Source organism: Prosopis cineraria, unplaced genomic scaffold, assembly GCF_029017545.1.
Source record: "Prosopis cineraria cultivar Desert tree isolate PC_DT_omini unplaced genomic scaffold, ASM2901754v1 PC6, whole genome shotgun sequence".
Lineage (NCBI taxonomy): Eukaryota > Viridiplantae > Streptophyta > Magnoliopsida > Fabales > Fabaceae > Prosopis > Prosopis cineraria.
In genome coordinates, this window is record NW_026555337.1 from 5,577,753 (window position 1) to 5,602,519 (window position 24,767).

The 24,767-nt window shown below is 34.9% G+C and overlaps 1 protein-coding gene across 4 annotated transcripts; it reads left to right on the top strand.

Moving 5' to 3' along the window:
* The first annotated feature begins 11,802 nt into the window (after window positions 1–11,802).
* On the top strand, window positions 11,803–24,604 carry LOC129314380 (diacylglycerol kinase 5-like). Of its 4 annotated transcripts, none has more exons than XM_054957815.1 (14): window positions 11,803–11,821; window positions 12,095–12,180; window positions 13,803–14,024; window positions 14,175–14,297; window positions 14,428–14,556; window positions 15,103–15,188; window positions 15,764–15,887; window positions 16,449–16,497; window positions 16,856–16,938; window positions 17,133–17,200; window positions 22,840–22,920; window positions 23,340–23,427; window positions 23,595–23,711; window positions 23,967–24,604. In XM_054957815.1, the coding sequence occupies exons 3-14, from the start codon at window positions 13,824–13,826 to the stop codon at window positions 24,285–24,287; spliced, it is 1,470 nt and encodes a 489-aa protein (XP_054813790.1). In that variant the 5' UTR covers window positions 11,803–11,821; window positions 12,095–12,180; window positions 13,803–13,823; the 3' UTR covers window positions 24,288–24,604. The 4 variants fall into 4 exon arrangements, with proteins under 4 accessions (XP_054813790.1, XP_054813791.1, XP_054813789.1 ...); XM_054957816.1 differs by lacking the exon at window positions 11,803–11,821 and adding an exon at window positions 13,413–13,483 and having other exon boundaries at window positions 11,832–12,180; XM_054957814.1 differs by lacking the exon at window positions 11,803–11,821 and having other exon boundaries at window positions 11,833–12,180.
* The last annotated feature ends 163 nt before the right edge of the window (window positions 24,605–24,767 follow it).

Genomic DNA, 24,767 nt, shown 5'->3' on the forward strand with positions numbered 1-24,767 from the left:
CTAATTATCAATTAACTTGATTCACTGTGAAAACGATCTTAATTTATCACTTACTATTCTATGGATCATATAATTGCAAAATTCATTACATATTTGTGAGCATCAATATTTAAGAATATTTGATCCTAAATATACAAAAGTTTTTTTCCCTATTCAAACAAATAGTATAACTATTTTTCAAAGCTTTTGTTTTACCTATCCGTTTTTTTTTAAAAAAGAAAGAGGCTGATATTTGACTCATATATGAGTTATTGCAATGCAGTTTATTAATATTTCTAAGGTATATAAATTTTTATGAAGTTTATTTTTTAAGAAAAAAATATAAGATTTCATATTTTGTAAAAATAATAAAATGAGAAAAGATATAAATTTTCAAGAATTTAAATCCCATCATTATTGTTGTCAAACTCTCAAGTTAACTATATAAGTCTATCATTTTTTATATTTTAAATTTATAAAATTATGTTAACTTACTCATAAACTTAAACTAAATATAAACTTAGTTCAGCTTATGATTTGATTCTTTGAGTCCATTATTTTTATATTTATAGCTTACAAAATCATATTAACTCACTTATAAACTTAAATTAGATACAAATTTAATTGCTAAACTTATCAATTTGAGCAAGTTGTGTGTGTGAACTCTAAACAACAGGACCCAATTCAAAGAAAAATAAAAATCAAAAAACAAAAACTAATATTAATAAAAAAAACAAGAAATACAAATAATAAATTACCAAATTTTGAAATTTCTACATTGAGTATGATAATTTATCAATATAGATAAATTTAATTTAAATGATTTATGTTTGAAATATATTGAAATCAATTTATGTTTATATTTTATATTTAATTATATATTTTTAATGACTATTTATTAATAGAAATAAATTCTATGAGTTTATAATTTGAGTTTATTTAAACTCATGAGTTTGACAACCTTGCCTATCATCATATTTGCTCTGTAAATTATGAATGAAAATGAATTTCCTCTAAATTCTAACTAGTAATAATCAACAACCTCACTAGACATTTAACTATATTTGTAGCATTTTGAGTCCAGCGTCAGAAAAAATAAAAAATGGTGATGTTGTAGTGAAGTTTGATTCTTACGGAGTGACGTGCTTCTACTACTTCCTTTTACTACACTAGTTCTTCCAAAGGCATGCTTATAATTGGTTACCAAAATCTTGAACGAAAACTAGAATGAGATCCTGCTATAGAAGAAGGCTTTCTTCTAAGGCCTTTAACCCTATTTCCACCATACTGTGTCACCAAAACTAGAACCATCCTATCACAGAACTACTTCGACGCCAACATATCCCCAATCGCTCCTAACATATCTACATTATCTAACAAGTTCGACAATACTTCCTCATCGCTTAATCCTTCTATCTCCACTATGTGCTTCTTCCCCACCATTACTAGGTCATAGTTCCCTTCCAATCCTCGAATCCTCTCGAACACCTCTGATCCCTCCATTTTTATCTGGGTACTCTACTCATGCTCTTCCAAACTTCACCACCTTGAATTCGTCTATCAAGCTCTCATCCATCCTTTGATCCTCCTTGCACTCTTCCTCCTATTCATCCTTATTCTCCTGGTTTTCATCCACAATAAACCTAAAAACCTCAAGTCTCATGTCCTTGTGCTTTTTCATTCTCATGCCTAGTACCAGTGCTTCTCGATCATCTGAGCCTCTCATAAAGAAGATTCCAATATGGAGTGATAATATAATAGTCAATCCTAGTCCAAGGTCTAAGAGTCGTACACAGTCTAATAGCTTAAGATAATAGAAAGCCCAATCTTTTTTATTGTATATTTCTTTATTGTATATTTAGAATAGTGTATAAACTGTGACGTGGCCTTTCTGTTGTGACAATCTGCTTTATAAATGATGAATATTTGCACAGTGGCCACTTACGTTGATTGAGCCTCCTTTTTATATGGTCATATTTTCTTAATTTAGTATCAAAGCAGATCTATGCCTATGGTTTACTTTTCAATTCTTTCCACAACTAGCTCACCATTTCTCTTCTCTTCAACCTTACCTATTCTTCACTCTTCCACTGCTCCATTTCAAATCTCTTCTTTTTTGACAACATCCTCTCACACCAATATTCCTTCTATTTTTATTGAGTCATCGCCTCCCTTTATTTTTACTGAGACAGTTCCACTCCTTAACAATCTAACCAAGCAGGATCAATTAAGTTAGATCGATCCAATTATTTGCTTTGGCACAATTTTATGCAATCTGGCTTACGTGATTATTGTCTTGATGGGTTTCTTACTGGGATAAAACCTAGTTCACTAGAATTTATTTCCAATAGTAATGATATCATTGTGAACCAGCATTTAATGATTGGCATGCCACAAGTCAGCTTATATATGGTTGGTTACTTGGGTCTATGAATCCTGACATTTCTTTGCAAGTTCTTCACTATAAGATGACATCTTAGCGTTGGAAAGCAGTCACAGATCAACACTCATGGATTACTTTCATGAAGACAAAATTTCAATGACAGAGAAAAGGATCCCTCAAGATAGAGGAATACTTTATAAAATGAAGCTTCTATCTGATCATATGGCTCTTGCTAGATATCCATTGGCACTTTCAAATTTGATTATGTAGACACTAGCAGGTCTTGATATTGAGTATACTCCGATAGTAGTGCAGTTAGTTAACAGAGTTGATTTATCATGGATAGATTTGCAATCATACTAGCTTAATTATGAAAAACATCTTGAGCACATCAACAATGCCACCTCAGTAAGTCATGCTTTTGCTAATTGGAGTTTTCGATCTGACAATGTTGTTGGTTTTAGTTCTACATAGATATCTGGTGTTTCTTCTTCTTTTAGATTATAACCTTCTTAGAGAAGCCAAGGACGAAGAGGACGTGGTAGAGGTAGAAACTCCAGAGGCAATGGACCTTGGTGTTCGCTTTACACTAGAACAGGACACACAGTTGTTAATTACTTTTATCATTTTGATAAAAATTTTATGCCTCCTAATAATCATTCTTCTTCTTCTGCTTATTATGCAACTTTTGAGACTGTTCAGGATCCTTTATGGTATATTGATAGTGGTGCCTCTAACTATATAAATCATTTGAATAGAAATGATTCTGGAATAAAGGGTGAATCAGGATCAGGTACACTTATAGTTGGAAATGGAGCTAGCTTACATATTGCTAGACATTCTTCTAGTTTTATTGATTATGATAATAATACTCAATTATTTTTAACATCTAGTTTTATCCATTAAGAAGAACTTACTTAGTGTCTCAAAATTAGTTTTGGATAATAATATACTGATACAATTTTGTGTTGATGATTGTGTTGTGAAGGACATGAGAATGGGAAGACCCCTACTTAAAGGAATTAGATGCGAAGGACTTTACAATGTTGATGGCAATCCTCAAGTTTATAAGCTTTTATGTACTCCCAGCATTGATAAGCTGGTAGCACTGCAAGTTGCTCTTGATACTTGGCATAAATGCTTAGGACATACTTCTTGTAAAATTGTCCAACAAGTTTTGGAACGTTGCAATATAAAGCTTAATACTAATGAATCTCTTGATCTTTACAATGCATGTTGTTATGGAAAAATGCATAAGTTATAGTTTCTACTATCTGAATCACAAGCTAAAGCTTCTTTAGATCTTGTTTATATCGACGTGTAGAGTCCTTTGCTAATCTTATCTAAATCTGGATTCAAATATTATATAAGCTTTGTTGATGATTTTAGCCATTTTACTTGGCTTTTTTCCCTTATGGTTAAAAGGAGAAGCATTATCTGCCTTCATACAATTTCAAAAACTTGTTGAAAATTAGTTTGACAAGAAGATTAAAGTATTACAGAGTGATTGGAAAGGCAAGTTTTACTATAGTTTTAACTGAATCAGGCATTATTTTTTGTTACTCATATTCTTACACATCAAAACAAACGAACGTGTAAAAAGGAAACATCGATGTATAGTTAAAATGGGTTTAAGCATGCTGCTCAAGCCTCTATGCCATTTTACTATAGTAGGAAGCATTTAGTGAAGCTATTGTTACATTATAACCATCTGCCAACCCTTGTTCTGACTTTCAAGTTCTAGACTTTCAACCCATTTTCAAGTTTTTTTTGGTTTGAAAACTAATTATGGTGGTTTTAAGATTTTTAGATGTGCCTGTTTTCCTTGTCTTAGGCCTTACAACAAGCATAAACTTGAATTTCGCAATGACATAGTACTTATTTGGGACCAAGCCCATCATATAAGGGATATAAGTGTTTAAGTCATTTGACAAAAATATACATTTCTTGTCATGTTATTTTTAATGAGAATGATTTTCCTTTTGCAGGCTCACAAAAGAAGAATGATGTGTCATCAATGGCTTCATCTTCATAGTGGTTGTCGAACCCTATTTTTGATATTTTCTATTAAGCACGTCGACTCTATTTTTATTTCAGAAACCAAGGTTGAAGATGATAACTCACTACTTGAAACGATGTCGTCTAACTCTATTAAGCCAAGTAATGACTCTCCTTTAACAACATCGTTCGATAATGCTTCTATCGATACTCATCTACATGTTTTAGTACAATCTAATATTGGGCCTACTACTCAACCTGGTTTAGTAATTCAATGTCCTGATGAAAAGAGTGGGCCTGTTAAATCCACATCAGAGAGAATTCTATCGCTTGCCTCAAGTGGGTCAGCTAAATCTTGTCCACCTATAGCTATTATTCCTGTGTCTAATAATCATCATATGATTACATGGGAGAAAGCTGGTATTTCAAAGCCTAAGAGACCTTATGTTGGTTATGTTCAGATTGATCCACAGTGTCTTCTTACATAGCCTCATTCTATAATTGAAGCTCTGAAGCTCGATCATTGGAGAAAGGCCATGGCAGCTGAGTATAATGCATTGATGCATGATAAAATGTGGGATTTAGTTCCTTTTAAGCTATCCTATAATCTTGTCAAATGTAGATGGATGTTTTTAAAACTAAATTTAAGCCTAATCATTTTGTAAAATGATATAAGGCGCCGCTAGTAATAAAAGGTTGTCTCTAAGAACTAGATGTTGATTTTAGTGAAACTTATAGTCTAGTTGTTAAACCATCCACCATTGAGTCGTTCTTACTCTTCTAGCATCACAAAATTAGGATGTTCGACAACGGGATATCAATTATGCATTTCTCAATGGATTTCTTAATGAAACTGTGTTTATGTCTCAATCAGAAGGTTTTGTTGATCTTAATCATCTTACTTTTGTTTACACATTGAGAAAAGCGCTGTATGGACTAAAACAAGCTCCATGAGCTTATTTTGATAATCTACGGTCTACTTTATTGTCTTGGAATTTCAAAAACAACAAAATTGATTCTTTTCTGTTTTACTTTCAAACAATAGAGTAGATTATATTAATTCTAGTTTATGTTGATAACATCTTGGTTACAGGAAGTAATCCAACAAGTGCAACTATGTTTACTACTAAACTTAATGATATTTTCTCTTTGAAGGATATAGGACCAATGCATTACTTCTTGGGAATAGAAATTACCTGTGATGACACAGGTTTCTTTTTGAATTAGGGAAAATACATTAGTGATTTGCTTGATAAGTGGAATATGAATCATGCTTTTTTATGCATAACTCTAATTGTACCTAGTCGTACATTATCAAAATATGATAACACTATTATGGTAAATGGTCATTCTTATAGAAAAATTATTGGTGCACTTCAGTATCTTGCAAACATACGACCAGATTTAGCTTTTCTGTGAGTAAACTCATTTAGTTTCTTTCTGCTCCAACTAAGCAACAATAGCAATCAATTAAGCAATTATTGAGATGCTTATGTGGTACAATTAATCTTGGGCTACATATTAAAAGAACAGACAATCTTGACTTTGTTGCTTTCTTTGATGTGAATTGGGCTTCCTGTCTTAATGATTGTTGATTTACTAGAGAATATTTTATTTTCTGTGGTGATACACTAGTGTCATGATCATCTAAGAAATAGAGTGTTGTAGTTTGATCTAGTGTTAAGTCAGAGTATAGAGCTCTTGCTCATACTTCAATCTCTTCTCAATGAATTAGGACTACTTTCATAGGTGACTTTAGTAATATGGTGTGATATTATCTCAGCAGTTGCTTTGGCCTCTAATATTATTTTTCATGCTCAAACAAAACATATTGAAATTGATACATACTTTATTCAAGACATAGTTCTTGCAAAGAAGATAGCCATTCGTTTTGTTCTAACTAAAGATCAAATAGCAAATATTCTGACAAAGCCACTGTCATCTTCATGTTTTCTTGCTCTAAGAAACAAACTCAATTTATCTGTCATAACCCTTTGCTTGCAAGGGCATGATAAAATAATATTCAAGACCAGTCTAAGGTTTAAGAGTCATACACAATCCAATAGCTTAAGATAATAGAAGGCCCAATCTTATTTATTGTATATTTAAAATAGTGTATAAACTGTGATATGGCCTTTCTGTTGTAACAACCTACTCTATAAATGATGAATATTTACATAGTGGCCACTTACATTGAGTAAGCCTATTTTTCATGATGTCATATTTTCTTAATTTGGAGTGACATGAGACCAAAGATGCTGCTCATTCTTAGATGGGAGTGTTGGTCCATGAATATCCCTACTATACACCTAGTATGAGCGTGGAAGTTTATGTTGAATTTGCAGATGGTGGCTGTGAGGCCACCGACGTGGGTTTGATTGTTTTGATAAAAAGGGATGATGATAAGAGGCATTAATCGATCTTGAACGAAATTGCAGATGGATTCGTGCATGCTTTTATAAAGGGCGATGTTGATACAAGGCACCGGGTCGATGGAGCCCTCATTGAAGTTTTGAACATAATTATCGAAGGCTCGCATGATGTAGTTTATGGAGGGATGAGTTAGGGATTTTTTCTTATTGATGTCTACATGATAGAGCATAGGTGTGCTTTGGCCTGAGAGCTCGATAAGTTAGATGATGTAGACACAAATGGGATTTTTGTTGGATAGGTTGATGGATTCTAAGAGGCTGATCATGCTTCGTACTTCTCCTTCCTTATACACATATGACATGATGCATAACTTTAAGTTTCTTGAGGTGTTTTGTATTGTCCTTATCATTGTTGATGCTTGTTGTGATGACCTCGAAAATGTTTCTAGCCTAATAAGAGGTTTATATAGGAATTCAATCAATAGTGACACAATTGTTGTAATCTCGATCACAAAAAACACCCAGTGAGTGAAAAGTTGATCATCCACTATCTGAAAAACACAAATCACATAGAATCATCAATATGAATTAGTAATATTATATTATTTTATTTAATCAGTATGCCAAACAAAGCTTTGAGAGAGAAAAGAGACATATATATAGATATAGAGAGAGAGATTTAGACCTTGAGTCTCCTAAATTTAATGAAAATAATGAGATCAATGATGCCCTTGCAGTTCAACATGAGGCCAAGCACAATGCCATGTTTGAGTCTAATGCTGTAAGAGAGTGAGATAAGTATGCAAGCCATGAACTTGGTGACAAAGCTCGCAACTATGATGAGTTGAACCTTAAAAATGATGCCCCAAGTTTGAAGGGTATACACATTAACGTTTAATCCTATATAGCAGGAAAACAAAGGCATAAGAAAGTGTAATATGATGCCCTTTATCCTCTCCACTACAGTTATGGCTATTAAGGACCCATGGGGCATAACCAAGCCTACGAGAAATGGTCCTAAAATGAAAGACATCCCAACTGGGTTACTTATAGCCCCCATAGCCAAAACCCTAATTTGTATGAGAGCAACATAACCCTGACTTAATGGCATCTTAGAAGGTATCCTCCTAGCAATCATCAACATTGCTAGCTTTATCAAGAAAAAGCATAAACATATATAGGCAACGCAAGAACCCTAATGTGTTCCCCACCTTAAAGTTGATGACTGTTGAGATCGTTATAAAAACCCCGTGAGCAATCTTGTTGAGGATGGTTGTGACATCGCAATCTGGCCTAACTTGGAAGTTAAGAGGTTTAATTCAACTAAGTTTTCAGACGACGGGGAAAGTAATGATTGAGGTTGTCACACACAATAACATGCGTACGCGTTGCATGTTGTCTAGCTTGGAAGATACATGGGGGAAGAGGAGAAGAAGAAGCCGGACATGACCTAGAAACTGGACCAAAAGGTATTGTTCCTAATTTCCAGTTTTTTATGGCATGTTTCAGGGTTGGACACCACCTCCATTTTTCATTATGACGATTAAAGATGTAATATGCGACCGACGTTGATGACATGCACCACAAGATCTTGGCTTGAGTTGGCCGGAATAGAAGATTCTTGAGTTTCTTGTTGTGCCCTGCAACTGAATGTCCAAGAAGAATCCCAGCCTACAAGTTTACATAACCAAAAACAAAAAAATTTGGTTCCTGTGGAACCACAAACATGAATGCATATCTATGCCTCTGAAAACAATATAACATAATATAATATTTCTTTTTGTTGTATCCCAAAAAAAAACATAATATAATATTGTTGGCAAGAGCTCAGCCTCAAGATTATTTTATTCGTTTATGTATATGTGGATGAATATATAAAATGCAGGAACATATCAAAGATATATAGCGGAGAAAAATACCAGAACTGAGCATATGAACTTGGGAGTTCTGACAGGCCTGAGAAGGAAGTAAATTAAGCCTATAGGAAATGAGGAACAAGAAGATTTGGAGCAGCGTGATGGGAAGTACACTATGGAATGGGCTATTCCTATACCCACGCCGTGGAAGAATCTGGAGCGTATTGTGTCCTTGCTTAAACAAACTTCATAATACGAATTAATGTCAAAGTTATCAGGATTAATGGTTCCATTCACTCGCACTTCAACATTTACCATTGTTGTATGCAGGTGACCAAGAGAGAAGAAGAACCTAATGTTTTCTCTCCAGGTTTCTGTGCTACAGATGAATTTATAATGGCCTTCCAAAGGAGATATATATAATGAAACACTGCAATTAATTAATAAGGGAAGCATGGGTTCGAGATGGCATTGTCACGTTTAGGTATATCAGTACAGCATTGAATAAAAGCTATTTTGGTCCCTTGGTATCTAAAACTGGTAAATGATAATTAGACAAGTTTCAAGAGAACATATCGAAGTATTAATGTTCTAAAGAAAACCAAAAATCGGCTGACAGGATGATGGGCACAGAAAACAAACTTCAAGGTTTGCATAGCTAAAATTTGAGTTGTAATGCCAAAAAAAAAAAATTGAGTTGTAATTATGTGCACATATATATATATACAAAATAAAAATCAGAAGAAAGTGTAGTGCGTAAATGGTAATTGAGCTAACAATATTCGTCAAGGTACAAAGGTCTCAGGTACAATCGTAAATTCTAAAAGTAGTATACAATCTGTTAGCTAGTGTAGCTTGCATAAACGATTTCAATCAATTTGGATTTCAATGTTATAGAGAAGTAGGTTTTAAGAAATGAAAGAATGCCATCTTATATTTTCGTGCAATTAATTCCATCAAGTAATAATTAAAATGAAGAACAACTATGATTAGTTGGCAAATAAAGGACAATTTCCAAGATTAAGGAAAAGAGGGAAGCACAGCAATATAAGTAACCTAAGGGAGAAGAGAAGAATTCACTAGTTGCAGTGTCACACACTTCATCACAGTACAAGAACATGGACGACGAGAGTGATGGAAGAGAGAAAGCAAGAGATGAAAAGCTTCCTTCGCATCCCCCCTCCCCTCCATTAGTTTTGGGATTTTTGTTTATCTTTTTAATATCAATAGAAAAACTTTGATTTTAATTGGCATTTTTAAGTGTTGAGATCCTAAATCATAATTGCGAGGCTAAAATGGTTCCAAGACTCAAGATTCCAACTTTGGTTTTAGGTATTCTCTTTAAATTATAATATAGGATATTAGTATTTCACTATTTTTTTTAAAAAATAATTGAATCTTAATTGTTTTAAAAATTTAACATCTTTAATTTTTAATTATATTCTCGTTAAATGTTTATATAAATGTCTTGATAATGATAATTAAAATTTTAATACTTATATTTATTTAAAAAAAATAAATGAAGTATGATGTACTTGAAAAAAAAATTATAAGATTAGTCTATGCCTTATATTTTTTTATCAACTTAAGATATCCCGTTTCTTGCTAGGAGGAAGTAGGTGAAAACAACATGGTCTCACTCGCGAGTCATGTACAATAACCCTATCATTTGGACTCAAACTCTCTCCCCCCTATTATCCCCTCCTCTTACCCTTCTCCCACCCCCTTATTAAATTTACATTTGGATAATCTAGATTTAATTTTTTTATTTTTTTATTTTATAGTTTTTAAAATAAAAATTATATAAATTTTAATAAATTATTTATCAGTTTAAATAATCTTGATTAGTATAAATAATTCATATTTAATTCATATATAAAAAAATGTAATATTGAACATATATGATTTAAAATATATTTAAAAATTTAATTATAAACATTTTGATATTAAATATGAATAATTCATATTAAATTTGAAATTTACAAATAAATAAACACAAATTTATTAAAATATTTGGTATTAAAAATATCTATAAAGTCAATTATAAAATTTTGATATTAATATGAATCATTTATATTAAATCTAAAATGTCTAGACAAATAAATAAATTTATTAATTTTTTTTAAAATTAAATAATTTTTTTATTTTAAAAAATTTAAAATACAAATATTAAATTTAAACTGTTTAATAATCTAGAACATCCAGAGTCTATACCTCCTCAGTAGGGAGGATGGCTTCTCTCCTAACATCTTAAATGCACGTGAGCCAACTTTTTAATGGATCCCGCATCTTTGGTGTCAATATTCCAATCTCCGCCATTATGTTTAGAGAGAATTTTAATAAACGCCCTTAACCATATTTATTTAAATGCAAAAATTTTAAAATGTTGAAATTATATTGTAATTAGAATACTAATTGATATTAAATTTATAATAAAATAAAAATAATTTTTATTTAAATTAATATCAAACTTTCTTATTTCACTTGTTAATTTGCTTACGGAATACTATTAATTATCTTACTTAACTTGTCTTCCTTTCATATATTTAAATAATCTCAAAACAAATTGTTCATTTCTATACTATATATATTTATTTATTTATGAATTATTATTTATTATCTTACTTTACTATTTATTGTTCTTTCACTTGATTTTATTTCAGAAAAATAAACAGTGAAGTAAGATAATTAATCATATTTTGTAAGTAAATGAACTAATGAAGTAGGGCAATTAATAAAGTAAGTAAGACAATTTTATATTAATTCAAATGAAGGATAATTTTATCATTTTTTAAAAATTTAATATAAATCAATACTCCTAAGTTATAGTAAAAATGTAGGGGTTTAAAATTGGAAGAGTGACAGAGAGGTTCCAAAAGAATTAATTAATTTAAGTTAAATTTCAAATATTAAATTTTAAAAATTTACAACTCTATTTCTTAATTTTTAATTTTATTGTGATGAATTTATAATTTATATTTTAAAAGTAAAAATTAAAAAATAAATTATAAATTTATTTAATGTAATTGTAAAATTGAAAGATAGACTTTTAAATTTTTTAAGTTTAACATTTAAGATATAATTTAAATTAATTAATTTTTTTTAGGATGTCTTTGTTATTCTCCCTGGAAATTTAAATAAGCGTCATCAAGGGTAAATTCTCCCTTATTTCCAAGGCATGGTGGTGTCCTCCTCCTTCCTTCATGTCTTTCTGGTCCCATCCTTTTTCTATGGTATCACTCGCATATCCGCTAACTTAATCCATGTTCAATCTTTTTTTATTCAATATCAACAGCTCACGGAACACGGTCTCTCGTTCCCTACTCGGATTCTTCGTGCGCTCATCTCTTCACTCGGATTCGGATTCGGATTCGGATTCCAACGGACCCACTAAGATCCCTTGTCACTTCCCAGATTTCTCAGTCGCTTTGTACTCCACGTCCATGAATCGTCTCCCTGATCCTATTTTTACCAACTCAACTCACCCGTTATGCTTCGTGTGTTAGGTTGATGATATTTCATTTTTCTGATTCCCCTCTGCATCTCAATTCTGCAATAGAGGACTCAGATCCCGCCAGAATTTCCTTTCCGGGTACGATTACGATACTGTTTGACTGACACAAGCCTTTTGTGATCCAATTTGCATAAATTTAGTTTTATTGGCAAGTTTTTCTATGAATTCGAATCGTTCACTTCAGTCCTCTCTGCTCCAGCTTTCCCCCTCTATATCTACATTTTCAGATTGTCTACTCTCCTTCTGAGTATCTGTCTCCTTCTTGTCCTCATCGGTCAGGCTGATATATGATAACTGAACTGGTGTTTCTAGTTTGCTTTATTCCCGACTCTCATTTTTTGTTTTTACGGTGAAATCGAATTTGACATGGTCATTTTCCAAAAAAAATTATGATATATGAAAATTTTTATAATAATAATAATAATAAAAAGCTTGTAATAAGTCTTATGTGATGCATGATCAATCGTAGACATAAAATTAGTTTTTTAATATGATCTTAAAGTTCATATAACTTTGAGTCTGCCATAATAATATATCATATGGATCACATAGAACTGTATATTAGTTCTTTTTGTTATCTTTGTAGTATTATTATGTAGAGTAAATTTGCTTACCTACCTTAAGAATTGGTTAAATTATATATAATATTTTTCTTGTTTAAAAAAGTACACCAGGCCCCCTTACATTTTGATATATATTATAGAATTATCCCTTCCAGTTTTTTTTTTGTCAAATTAATTTTTTGTACTAAATGAAACTGTGATTTTATAGACTAAATAAAATTATTTTGGAGTACCTAAAATTAACCAAAGAGGTATTACTATGGGGACGGCTTGAATCATTTTGAAGTACCTATACCAAAATTTGTAGGGATGAATCATTTGGCATTATTGTTAGGCTTGCTAAGATTTTTGAAAGGAAACTTGTTTGTTTATAGTTCTATTGTGTTGTTTATCATCTTTTTACCTTTGTTTTATATACTTTTTTAATGTTGAAGGTTCGCCATCCAAAAATAAAAATGTTAAAAGGTTCTTGAACCCCATATCTTCATTTCTTTACAAGGTATATAAAAACATAAGCAATATGCAGTCTTATTTGCAAGTAAGGTGTTCTAGTAATTGGTTTGTCCAGTATAGCCCGTCTATATGTGACTTTGAAATTTGCTCACTGGAATCCCTCCGTGGAAGATGCAAGTTGTATCCAAAACCTGTTTATTATTATTATTATTATTATTATTATTATTATTATTATTTGCATTACAAATATATGTCCCTGAGAGATCAGGTTTATTTTGATTGATATTAATTTAGGCCACCAATATGTACACAAAGGCAGACATTGATGCACGCAGAAAGGAAACATCTGGAAAGAAAAAGAAGCTGTACAGTACCTTGTTATCTCTGAACATTTTCTTTTTTTTTTAAATTGTCTCTACTGAGAGTTATGACATTAAGTACAGTAAGCGATAAATATATGAATTCATTTTACTCAATATATTAATTTCATGGTGATTTGGACCTTTTCACATGATATCATTGTGTTTAAGTACTCTGAATATATTTAACATAATAATAAGGAATATTGGTTGTCATTGAATTTGATGGTAGTAACGATGAATGTCACCTCACCTCATGGATGGCTTCTTAGTTATACATCCCTTTGTTTATCTGTTAACCCCTGCACTTGTGAACATGGTACAGTTGTGCAGCAGCATACAAAGAATGGCTTGTCCCAAGTCTGAGCCCAACTTCTTGAAGGACTTTTGGATCCCTAGCTACATACTTGCACCAGAGTCACCAAAGGGTGAGATCGATCATGATGCACCTTCATGCCCAGTGCTAGTTTTTATTAACCCCAAGAGTGGTGGTCAGCTGGGAGGGGACCTTTTTAAAACGTATTGTACTCTTCTTAATGAAAAACAGGTAAAGAAAAAGAAAAGAAAAGAAGTATTACTGGTCTCATGTTGAATATTTCTAGAATCTGCAAGTCAATGATTACACATTGGACATTGTAGAAATGAACTCCACAGTCGAAAATTTTCAATCTCAAATGTGCCAGGGAACAATTCTCAGGTTTTTGATTTGGGGGAAGAAGCTCCTGATAAGGTGCTGCGTAGAATCTATATTAATTTTGAAAACCTCAAGCTGCAGGACGATCAGTTTGCTATGAGGACTATGGAGAGATTGAAGTTAATTGTGAGTTGAGATATACTTGATGTTTTAATGGAAATTTTTCTGACCAGCTTAATTTCCCTTTTGAATTGTCAATTTATTGATTTTATAGGTATGCCCTCTTGTGAATTTCTGATACATACCTTTTCTTTAGGTTGCAGGGGGAGATGGAACTGCAGGTTGGCTACTTGGTGTTGTTTGTGACCTCAAATTGCCTCATCCACCACCAATTGCCACGGTTCCCTTAGGCACAGGGAATAATCTTCCTTTTGCATTTGGTTGGGTATGAGATTGCCCTTTGTGGGTGCTGCTTCATGAAAGTTTGAATTGCTTGTTAAAACATACAGACACTGCAAGCAACGTAATAGTTCAAGAACTATGATTTTAACATTAGAAGTTCTAATTGAATAAGTGCTTGTTTTGAATTGGAACCTTTACTGTGTTACACAGAGTGCTGTGCAGCAGTGCAGCACAGCAGAGGTGAAGTTAAGAATAAAACTCAAAAAGGAAAAAGAAAAGAAAAAAGGGCCCCCTTGTTCCAGAGGGGCATCACAGCACAGCAGGGGATACTCACTCTGCCTGTATCTTTTTTGATTGTATGGTCATGAAAGGGCACGCATCTTGCCTTTTTTTTTATTTTTAATGTTGTGGTTCCTGTTATGCCTTTAACTTCTAATAGAAGGTGAGGAAATTTCCAGTTAGCCCTGATATGTAAGATTTAATAGAATAAAGTAAATTAGACCCATTAGTTTTTCAGTTGATCTTAGTGAAGAAAAGTAACTGCTTAACATGAATAGCAGGATGACACGTGTATTTGGCTGCTATACAGGGGAAGAAGAACCCAGGAACAGATGAGCATTCGGTTGAGTCATTCTTAAAGCAAGTTATGGAAGCTAAGGAAATGAAAATAGACAAGTAAATTGTGGTCCTATTCTTTCATATGCTGCTATTTAGATTGTTTACATATTAGTCTGTGGCAACAATGGTTTTTTCTTCCTGGCTTAGTGCTATGCACAAAATGATTCAAATATCCAAACAATTCAAGAAAATAAATTGTGGAATATCCAGGCTGTGTAATTGAAGTGGAGAAATGATTCTGTGATTCCAGTTCTTGTTGAATTGTAGATGTTTTATAAATCCAAATTGAAAGTTTAAAATTTCCCGGTGGATATATTAGTGAATTTTCATTTTGTTGAAACCACTACAATAGGCTCCTTTTAGTGATCTGTTCAGACAGTGTTAACCTCAAAACATTATGTTAGCGATGTTTAATATCAGTCACTGTAATTTACACGGTTGAATTAATTATTTTGGTTCCTTAAGGCCATGGTTCTTTCTTAAGTTTAGTCATAGAACTTTGTTCCTTGTTTTCATCTTTTATTTCGCTCCTTCTTATCTTCCCAAGTCCAGTCTTTAGGACCCCCATAAACCCTTGGCAAAAATATGAATTTTGAAGGGCTGCTTTTTTTTTTTTTTTAATAACACATCAGCTGGCACATTCTTATGAGGATGAGGATTCCAAAAGAAGGTTCCTGTGATCCAATAGCGCCTCTTGAGCTGCCGCATTCTTTACATGCATTCCATCGTGCTTCTGAGGCAGATGAATTAAATATGGTAAGACATTATATGATTCACTGTTTTGCGATCTCCAATCTGGTTCATGGTGCATCTTCAGGAATTTAAATGGGAAAGCATCCACTTTAATGTCATATGTTTTCATTGGCTTGACTTTGACATGTTGAATTGCTAATTACGGTAGTAACCTTCTTGGAGATGACTGGATCATGTTGAGCGTTGACTCCAATTATATTATCGATGGAAAAAATTTGTTTTGAACTATGAAGGGCATAATGCCAAATTGCTGGTGTGACATTGCACACAATTACAATGAAATCTTCATTACACTCTGTTTCAGAGGAGAAACTAATCCCAATACGCAAGCCAATAGAGGAGAAGGAAGCTTCCACTTTAAATGGAAGTCCCTTGTCTCCCAGCCAGCTGACATTGGTTCAGGCTCCAAATATGTTTTTCTACTTGTTTTTACTTATGGATTTTAAAATAACAAAAACAATGAGGTGACAGTGGTTAATAATTTTTTTTTTAATATTTTCAATTTTTTTAAGAAATTTTCATCTTTCCTTGCTTACTTTCCTCATGACTGTTTCTTCTTCTCAGGAAGGTTACCACACTTTCCGTGGGGGATTTTGGAACTACTTCAGCATGGGTAAGAATTGTTCTTCCTGGATTTTTCTATAGCTGAACCTAAGTTAAAAAATTATATTTGTTGTCTATTTGATTTAACTAATTGGCATGAAATATTCTGGATGGTATCAAGTTTTCTCCTTTCCTCCTTCTTTGATCTCTTCAAGGTTATACAAGTGTGGTTGACAACCATGTAGCACACATAATGCAGTGTGAATCAATTTTGACAGTTGAAACTTTCTTTATACATGGTCTGAAAAATGTGTCAGTTATATAATGTTACTGTCTACCAATTCAAATTTTATAGATTTCCTACATGGTTTCTCTTGATCTTCAATGGTTGGTTAAAAAAAAAAAAAAATCATGATCGCTGACTGTAGGAATGGATGCTCAAATATCTTATGCATTTCACTCAGAACGAAAGATGCATCCAGAAAAATTTAAAAATCAGCTGCTTAATCAGGTAATGAAGCCCTCTTTAGTATTTCAGTAATAAGAGTAAATGCATGAACAATAAATTGTAGGTTAATGCCTATACTTGCTCGATTTCCTTACTCCTTGATGGAAAGCAATGAGTCCAGTTTTAGATATGGGAGATGTATATCCATCCACTTCTAGTTACCCATTTTGTAGTGATGATTCCGATCTAAATGTCAGAGCACATATGCTAAGCTTGGATGCACACAAGGATGGTTTATGGCACCTCTTTTCCATCCACCTTCCAGGTTAGTTCATGTAGATCTTTCACAGATTAGACAATCATTTGCGTGCCTTTTCTTTATAAGTATTATGTGATGTCTTTTCTTGTCTTGCACCACTTCAATTGATTCAGGAATGATTTTATATTGTGCAATGTAAATATTTGTTCAACTGATTTTTTTCTCATTCAAGATGTGATCCTGATAATTTATTGGTGCAATATTTTAATCATATTATTTATCCTTATGTGGAGAGAACATCAGAGTCAAGATTTGGAAATGATCTCTTCCTCTGTTCTAACAGAAAATTGCTGGATCTAGACTTACACCTAGAAACGTTATTAGCTTCTCTAAAAACATGTATTCCATACCACTCAGTGTAGGACTTAAGTTCCCCATATTTGCCTTGGTCTCTCTTCACCAAGTCAAATGTACACGCATGCATATGTGTGAACCTGTTAGGATAGAAAGAGACGAAGAGAGAAGAAGAAGAAAGATAGGTAGACGAGGAGGAGAGAATAGAGAGACGCGTAGAAGAGACGTTCTGATAGTACGTTTATTAAAATGAGTTTCAACAACAACACTGTGCATCTGGACTTGGGTATTTATAGGGCTGGACCATTAGACTAAATATTAGTAACAGCACCGACCCAAGGAAATAACATTTATACCCCTGCCCTAACTAATTCCTAATATTTTCATATCAATACTCCCCTCCCTAACATCCTTGCCCTCAAGGATCAAAAAGAGGAAAATCCGGAAACTGTTTTTGAAATTTGAACTGAGACAGCCATGTAGCTTCCTCATCTGGCAAGCCTTTCCACTGAACTAACACTTCAGTAATAATCCTTCCTTTCTTCCTTCCCACTCGCTTGTTTAATACCTTCTCAGGAAATAACATTTCTGGGATTTCTGGCCATTCATCAGGCGGATGTCACTGCTTCACTGATGGGTCAGGGCATAACTTGAGGAGAGAAACATGAAAAGTGGAATGAATTCTGGAACTAGGAGGTAATTCCAGTCTGTACGCAACCTTCCCAATCTTTTTGAGCACTTTATAAGGCCCAAAGTACCTTGGTGCTAGCTTTTGAGTGCTTCTAGAGGTAATAGAGATTTGCCTATAAGGCTGTAATTTCAAAAACACCCATTGACCTTCTTCAAACGCTCGATCAGATTTTTCAAATCAGCCCTTTGCTTCATTAAATTCGCTGCCCTATGCAAATGATGCCTTAAAACTCCAATCATGCGTTCCCTTGCCTCAAAACTCCTGTCTACAGCTTCAACGATTGCTAATCTAGGCAAATAAGGAAATATTAAGGAGGTTTCTGTCCATAAAGTAATTCATAAGGAGTAGCCTTAATGGAAGTATGAAACTAGTATTATACCACCATTCAGCAAGTGATAACCATTTACTTCCATTCTTTAGGATTCTCCCAACACATACAACGTAGATAAGTTTCCAAACACCAATTGAGCACCTCGGATTGACCATCGGTTTGAGGATGGTAGGAAGAAGTAAGCTTTTGCTCCACTCTAATCACCTTGAGGAACTCCTTCCAAAAATTACTAATAAACACTAGATCCCTATCACTTATCACTTCAACCGGGGCTCCATGCAATTTATATATATTATCCAAGAATGCTTGAGCTAACGTAGAAGCTGAAAATGGGTGAGATAGGGCCATAAAATGGGCATACTTGCTCATTCTATCCACGACAACCCAAATGACTTCCTTCCCACTTGATTTAGGGAGCCCTTCGATGAAATCCATAGTAACACTTTCCCACACCTTACTCGAATTGGTAGTGGCTGTAACAACCCTGGACTTGCCACTATCTCATACTTACAGCGGGCACAAGTGTCACAATTTTGACAAAATCCTGCACATCTCGTAACATTTTCTTCCACCAAAATAACCCTTTGATTTTCTGATATGTGGCTTGTATTCCAGAGTGTCCCCCTTGAGCACTGGCGTGTAACCATTCTAGAATAAATTGCCTCAAGGCTGGACTTTCCCCTACCACCAGCTTCCCATTTCTTCTAAGGAATTTGCCATCCCAAGAATAGGCTTTAATACTGCCATTTTGTCTTTGTAACTCAGAAATAAGGCCCTTGAGATCTGGATCCAACTCCCAACTCTCCTCAAGCTTGTGTAATAATTCTGGAGATGATGTATCTAGAGTCATCTGAAGTAACTGAGGTCGTGAGAGTCGAGAAAGAGCATCTGCAGCTGTGTTATCATTCCCTTTTTTATAATGAATTTCATAATCATACCCCATTAACTTTGTAACCCAATACATCTGAAAGGGGTCTTCAACTTCTGTCCCAACAAAAATCGAAGGCTTTGCTGATCTGTTTTGATAATAAACCTCCTTCTTTCAAGGTATTGATGCCAATGCTCAACAGCTAGGACAACTGCCAATAATTCCTTCTCATAAACTGCAAGCTAGAGCTGTTTGGGACCCAAAGCCTTGCTGAAAAATGCAATGGGTTGATTTCCTTGGAGCAGGACAGCCCCAATGCCCCTTCCACAAGCATCCGTTTCCACTACAAACTCTTTATTGAAATCTGGGAGAGATAAAACAGGTGCTGAAACAAGTATTTGTTTCATCTTCTTGAATGTGGCAGCAGCTTCTTCATGCCACTGGAATGCATTTTTCTTCAAAAGGTCCGTCAAGGGTTTGATTATCTGTCCATACCCCTTTAAAAACCTTCTATAGTACCCGGCAAGCCCTAAAAAGGACCTCAATTGTTTAATAGTAGTTGGTGTAGGCCAATCTACCACTGCTTGAATTTTCTGAGGGTCAGTAGCCACCACTCCATTACTAATAACGTGCCCCAAGTATTCCACCTTATTGTTGGCAAATGTACACTTGCTCCTCTTGATGAAATAATGATTTTTCTGCAAAATTTCAAACACCAGTCTTAGATGCTGAACATGCAGATTTAAATTTGAACTATAAACTAAAATGTCATCAAAGAAAACAAGAACAAAGTGGCGTAAGTAAGGTCTAAAAATAGAGTTCATTGCTCCCTGAAATGTTGCTGGAGCATTGGTTAAGCCAAATGGCATAACCAACCACTCATAATGACCCGAGTGTGACCGGAAAGCTGTTTTGAATGTGTCTTGAGGCTCCATTCGAATTTGATGGTATCCTGCTCTCAAATCCAGCTTTGTGAACCATCTAGCTTCCTTCAATTCATCCAACAATTCTTCCAATAGGATATCTATTCTTGATTGTCTTCTTATTAAGCTCACGGTAGTCGATACACATGCGCCATGAGCCATCCTTCTTTTTTATCAATACAATAGGTGCAGCAAAAAGGGAGCTACTCTCTTGTATCACGCCTGTAGCTAACAACTCTCCCACCATTTTCTCAATAAGGTCCTTTTGGGCAGAAGAATAACGATAAGGCTTGAGATTAATAGGATCTGTCCCTTCTTGTAAAAGAATAGGGTGGTTATGACCCTCCTAAAAGGGGGCAGACCTTTAGGTTCATTGAAAAGACTAGTAAATTCTTCCAAAAGGTCACCAACAGCTTCTGGAATGGGTTCTGTTGGTTGCACAGCATGGATTTGACTCTGAAACTGACTATTTTTTGCTAATTGGAGTAGAAATAATTGGCACCCGTCTCCATTCTTAATTTCCAACTTGCTAGAATCAACCATTTGCCATTTTGATGGAGGTTGCGCCTGCAAAACACACATTTTCCCATACAACAACAAGCCTTTTAAGCCATTCCCAGCCCAACACAATATCGTAATTGCGTATGTTCATTATCCTAAGGTCTCGGCCAAAGTCTTCTCCTTGCATTTTCCATTTAAATGCCTTCCAAACTCCATATATTTTCAATTTTTCAGCCCCTGCAACCACTGCATCAGTCCATCCATCTCTTCTTCATTCCAACCCAGCTTCTTTGCCAAGTCATAATTGAGAAAATCATGGCCATTATCTATGAGAATTTGGATAGGTCTTCTTCCCACATATCCTTGAAGTCTCATAGAATTCATACTAATTTCACCCTCAATGGCATGTATTGAAATTTGATGGCATTCAGGAGGAATTTCATGTTCATCAGGGTCTGTCTCGTTAGGTTCCACCTCCTCTTCCTCCAGATTTTCATCCAGCTCTATTAATTGCAACTGAATCTTGCGTCTTTGAGGGCAATTATGGTCTCTAGAAAATTTTTTGACAATAAAAAGCAGAGGTTTTGTGCTCTGTGTTCTGCCTCCTCCTCTGGTGTTAATTTGTGGGAATTTTAATCCCAGAAATAACTTGGCGAGAAGGAAGATGAATCTTTTGCTGTGTTGGACGCTGAGCCTTGCACGACTGAGGATTCTGAGGTTGGCCGTGCTGTTTTTTTAGTTGTGTTTTGGTGAGACCCATCACGTGAGAAGCTCTGTTTCGGTGTTGCCCAGGTATTCGCAGAACGCCAAGAGGCTGTAGATGCCATGATGTTGCTCTGCGGTGTGTAGGCCCTTTCTTGGGCATGTGGTTGCTTCTAGTGATCTCTGAAGGTGTATTTCTTGAAGTCGTGCCAGACTTCTTGCATCCTGAACAGATGTGGGCTTAAGTAATCTCACTGGCCCAGCATATTCTTCTTGTAAACCCTCTAAATAGGTCTGCACCAAATACTCCTCAGTTAGATCCAGCTTACATACGATTTCATCAAAAGAATCATTGTAATCTCCCAAGCTCCCTGTCTGTCGCAGCCGCATCAGTTCCGCCATGGGTGCTTCATAAGTGGGTCCAAATCGGTTCTTTATGGCTTCCGAGTATTCTTCCCATCCAGTCGCACGTCTCCTTCTGGTGTGCATGAAGCTTTGATGCCGTTGGAAGGCTTTCTCATCAAGATGAATACTAGCCATCATGACTTTCCACGCATCTGGGGTGTTATCAAGCTGGAAATACTGATCACACTTCATGAGCCATCCAAGAACATCTCCTCTCTGAATTTTGGAAACTCCATCTTGGTAAATCGGGGTAGGAGGTTGATATTCTCGTTCTTGTCTTGGTCGCTGGCGTCCTTCTCTAATTCTTCGCTGGTGTCCTTTTGCCTCGTTGGAGTCGGTCTCGTGATGAATTCGAGACTCTTCTACGTGCGGACAAGTTTTGCGATCTGGGCAGTGAGCCCCTCAATCTGGTTTTCAACCATCGTGAGTCTTGCATCTGTTTCTTCAGCCATCCTTGTTTGTAGACAAGTGACGGGCATATGAGGGAGGAAGGACTGGCTCTGATGCCACTGTTAGGATAGAAAGAGATGAAGAGAGAAGAAGAAGAAAGATAGGTAGACGAGGAGGAGAGAATAGAGAGACGCGTAGAAGAGACGTTCTGAATAGTACGTTTATTAAAATGAGTTTCAACAACAACACTGTGCATCTGGACTTGGGTATTTATAGGGCTGGACCATTAGACTAAATATTAGTAACAGCACCGACCCAAGGAAATAACATTTATACCCCTGCCCTAACTAATTCCTAATATTTTCATATCAGAACCATACTAGTGCGCACAGAATAAATCCTTAGCAGTCCATCTTATGGAAATGTATGCATGCATGTACACATCTATGACCGTTTTTGCATTAATTGTACCATGAATTTGTGATCTATCATTTCATTTTCTCTTCTCTCAGTAATCAAATATTTTTTCTTCTATTGCAGGAACATAGCACACATGTTAAAAGTGAAAATCATGAAAGCGCATGATCATGGTCGCTGGCAAGACCTGCACATACCTTCTAGGTCAATATTCTTATCAAACATACAGGAATGAATGCCATTGAAAGTTCTAATTAGTGGATCGATGATAGATCCCTGCATTTTTCCCTAGCTGAAGGTTTAGCACTCTAATTTAGTTTGCACTTATTTCTAATAGTTTCTCCCGTTGTTGTCATAAATATTCATGTTTTTCCAAAACACATTTTGCTTTTGTTGATGACGGGATGATTAGTGTCCGATATGGGCCATATTTTGTAAGGATTTCTAAAGAAAAAGTGTCATTGAGCACTTCTTAAATACTTCCTCTGATTCAAAATATATGTCCAGTTTAACTAACTTAAGGGACTGAGGGAGTTAAAAATAGGTCAACTCATTAAATTGTCCAAAAATTACACTGCTTTCCTGTATTATTCTTATTGATAACTCTAAATTTTAATATACAGCATCAGGTCAATTGTGTGTCTTAACTTGCCTAGCTTTTCTGGTGGTTTGAATCCTTGGGGCATGCCAAACGGAAGGAAGCGTCATGAGGTCAATTTTCTCTGCTAATTCTGAACAGTTTTGAGTTAAATTTCTTTATTCCCTGGGTTGAGCTCAATTCTGGGGAATAACTGATTTTCATGCAGCTCTCTGTTTTTTTTTTCCCCTGGGAAGAAAAAAAAAACTCTAAATAACACATGGTCTCTGTTGGAGCACAGGGAGGTTTGACACCGCCATTTGTGGATGATGGTCTTCTAGAGATCGTTGGTTTTAGAGATGCCTGGCATGGACTTGCTTTGCTTGCTCCAAATGGACATGGAAGGCGTCTTGGTCAGGTACGTGTGGAATGAGCAAAAGTGGGAAACTAGTTTTAATTCCAAAACTACCAAGATTACCCCCAAAAAAGAATCATTATAAGTAGATGTTAAGGAGGAAAACCAAAACCAAATATACGGGATTTCAAGCTGTCCTGGTTATCACCAAGTAAAAAGTTGGCTGTAGTCTAATGATCACACGTTCATTACTTGAGATCATGGACTAAGCCTTCAATTTGATTAACATGGCACTTTTATGTCCTCTGTTGGCATCAGGCTCACAGAATCTGCTTTGAGTTTCACAAAGGAGCAGCAGATCATACATACATGAGGATCGATGGGGAACCATGGAAACAACCTCTCCCACTTGACGATGACACTGTTGTGGTTGAGATATCTCACCTTGGCCAGGTCAACATGCTTGCCACTCATGATTGCAGTTCTAAAAGTGTGCATGATGCATCAAAAACACACCATGATGATGCGGAGGAAGATGATAGTGAAGATGAAGACTCTACAGCTGAGGAGTTTCGGAAGTTTGGCACAGCAGATACCTTTAAAATCCCAGATGGCGTTGATCTTTCCCATCTTAGTTAGGTCTTTCACCATTAAAGCCAGTATCGTGTATTCTACGTAGTTGGCAAACTTGGCATTTCTTACCCCAATAGCATATTGATGCAGGGACCTTTTTAATACGGTTTTCAATTTGTCATTGCTCATTGCTGTCTTTAATTGGGAAATTAGGGTTGAAATAAAGAATTTGAATAAAAACCTTGAAGGGTTGAAGGTTTTTTCCGGTATGTTAGCCCAGAAATATGGAGACACATTTTCTCCCTGCAAACAAACAACTATGTTGTGATAATTACTTTTTTTTTTGACTGATATTAATAAATTTGATTTTTGAATTGTTCTTATTTTTAACTAGCCGTTGTATTGGTTACTATATTAGCCGTAGACGACGTCGAAGTCAAACTACGAATAGTTCTTAAGAACTTTACTGACCAAAAACTCGACCATATCCTTGCAAAAAGTTCTTTACAATAAATAACTCGATGAAATCTGATCGTGGCTTAGGAA

Bases quoted from the DNA above. Each gene is read 5' to 3' on its own strand.
- LOC129314380 (XM_054957813.1), top strand. From the start codon at position 13,794: ATGGTACAGTTGTGCAGCAGCATACAAAGAATGGCTTGTCCCAAGTCT. The intron at 16,939-17,132 runs GTAATGAAGCCC...TCTAAATGTCAG, and splicing joins AAAATCAGCTGCTTAATCAG to AGCACATATGCTAAGCTTGG. The intron at 23,712-23,966 runs GTACGTGTGGAA...TGTTGGCATCAG, and splicing joins ATGGAAGGCGTCTTGGTCAG to GCTCACAGAATCTGCTTTGA.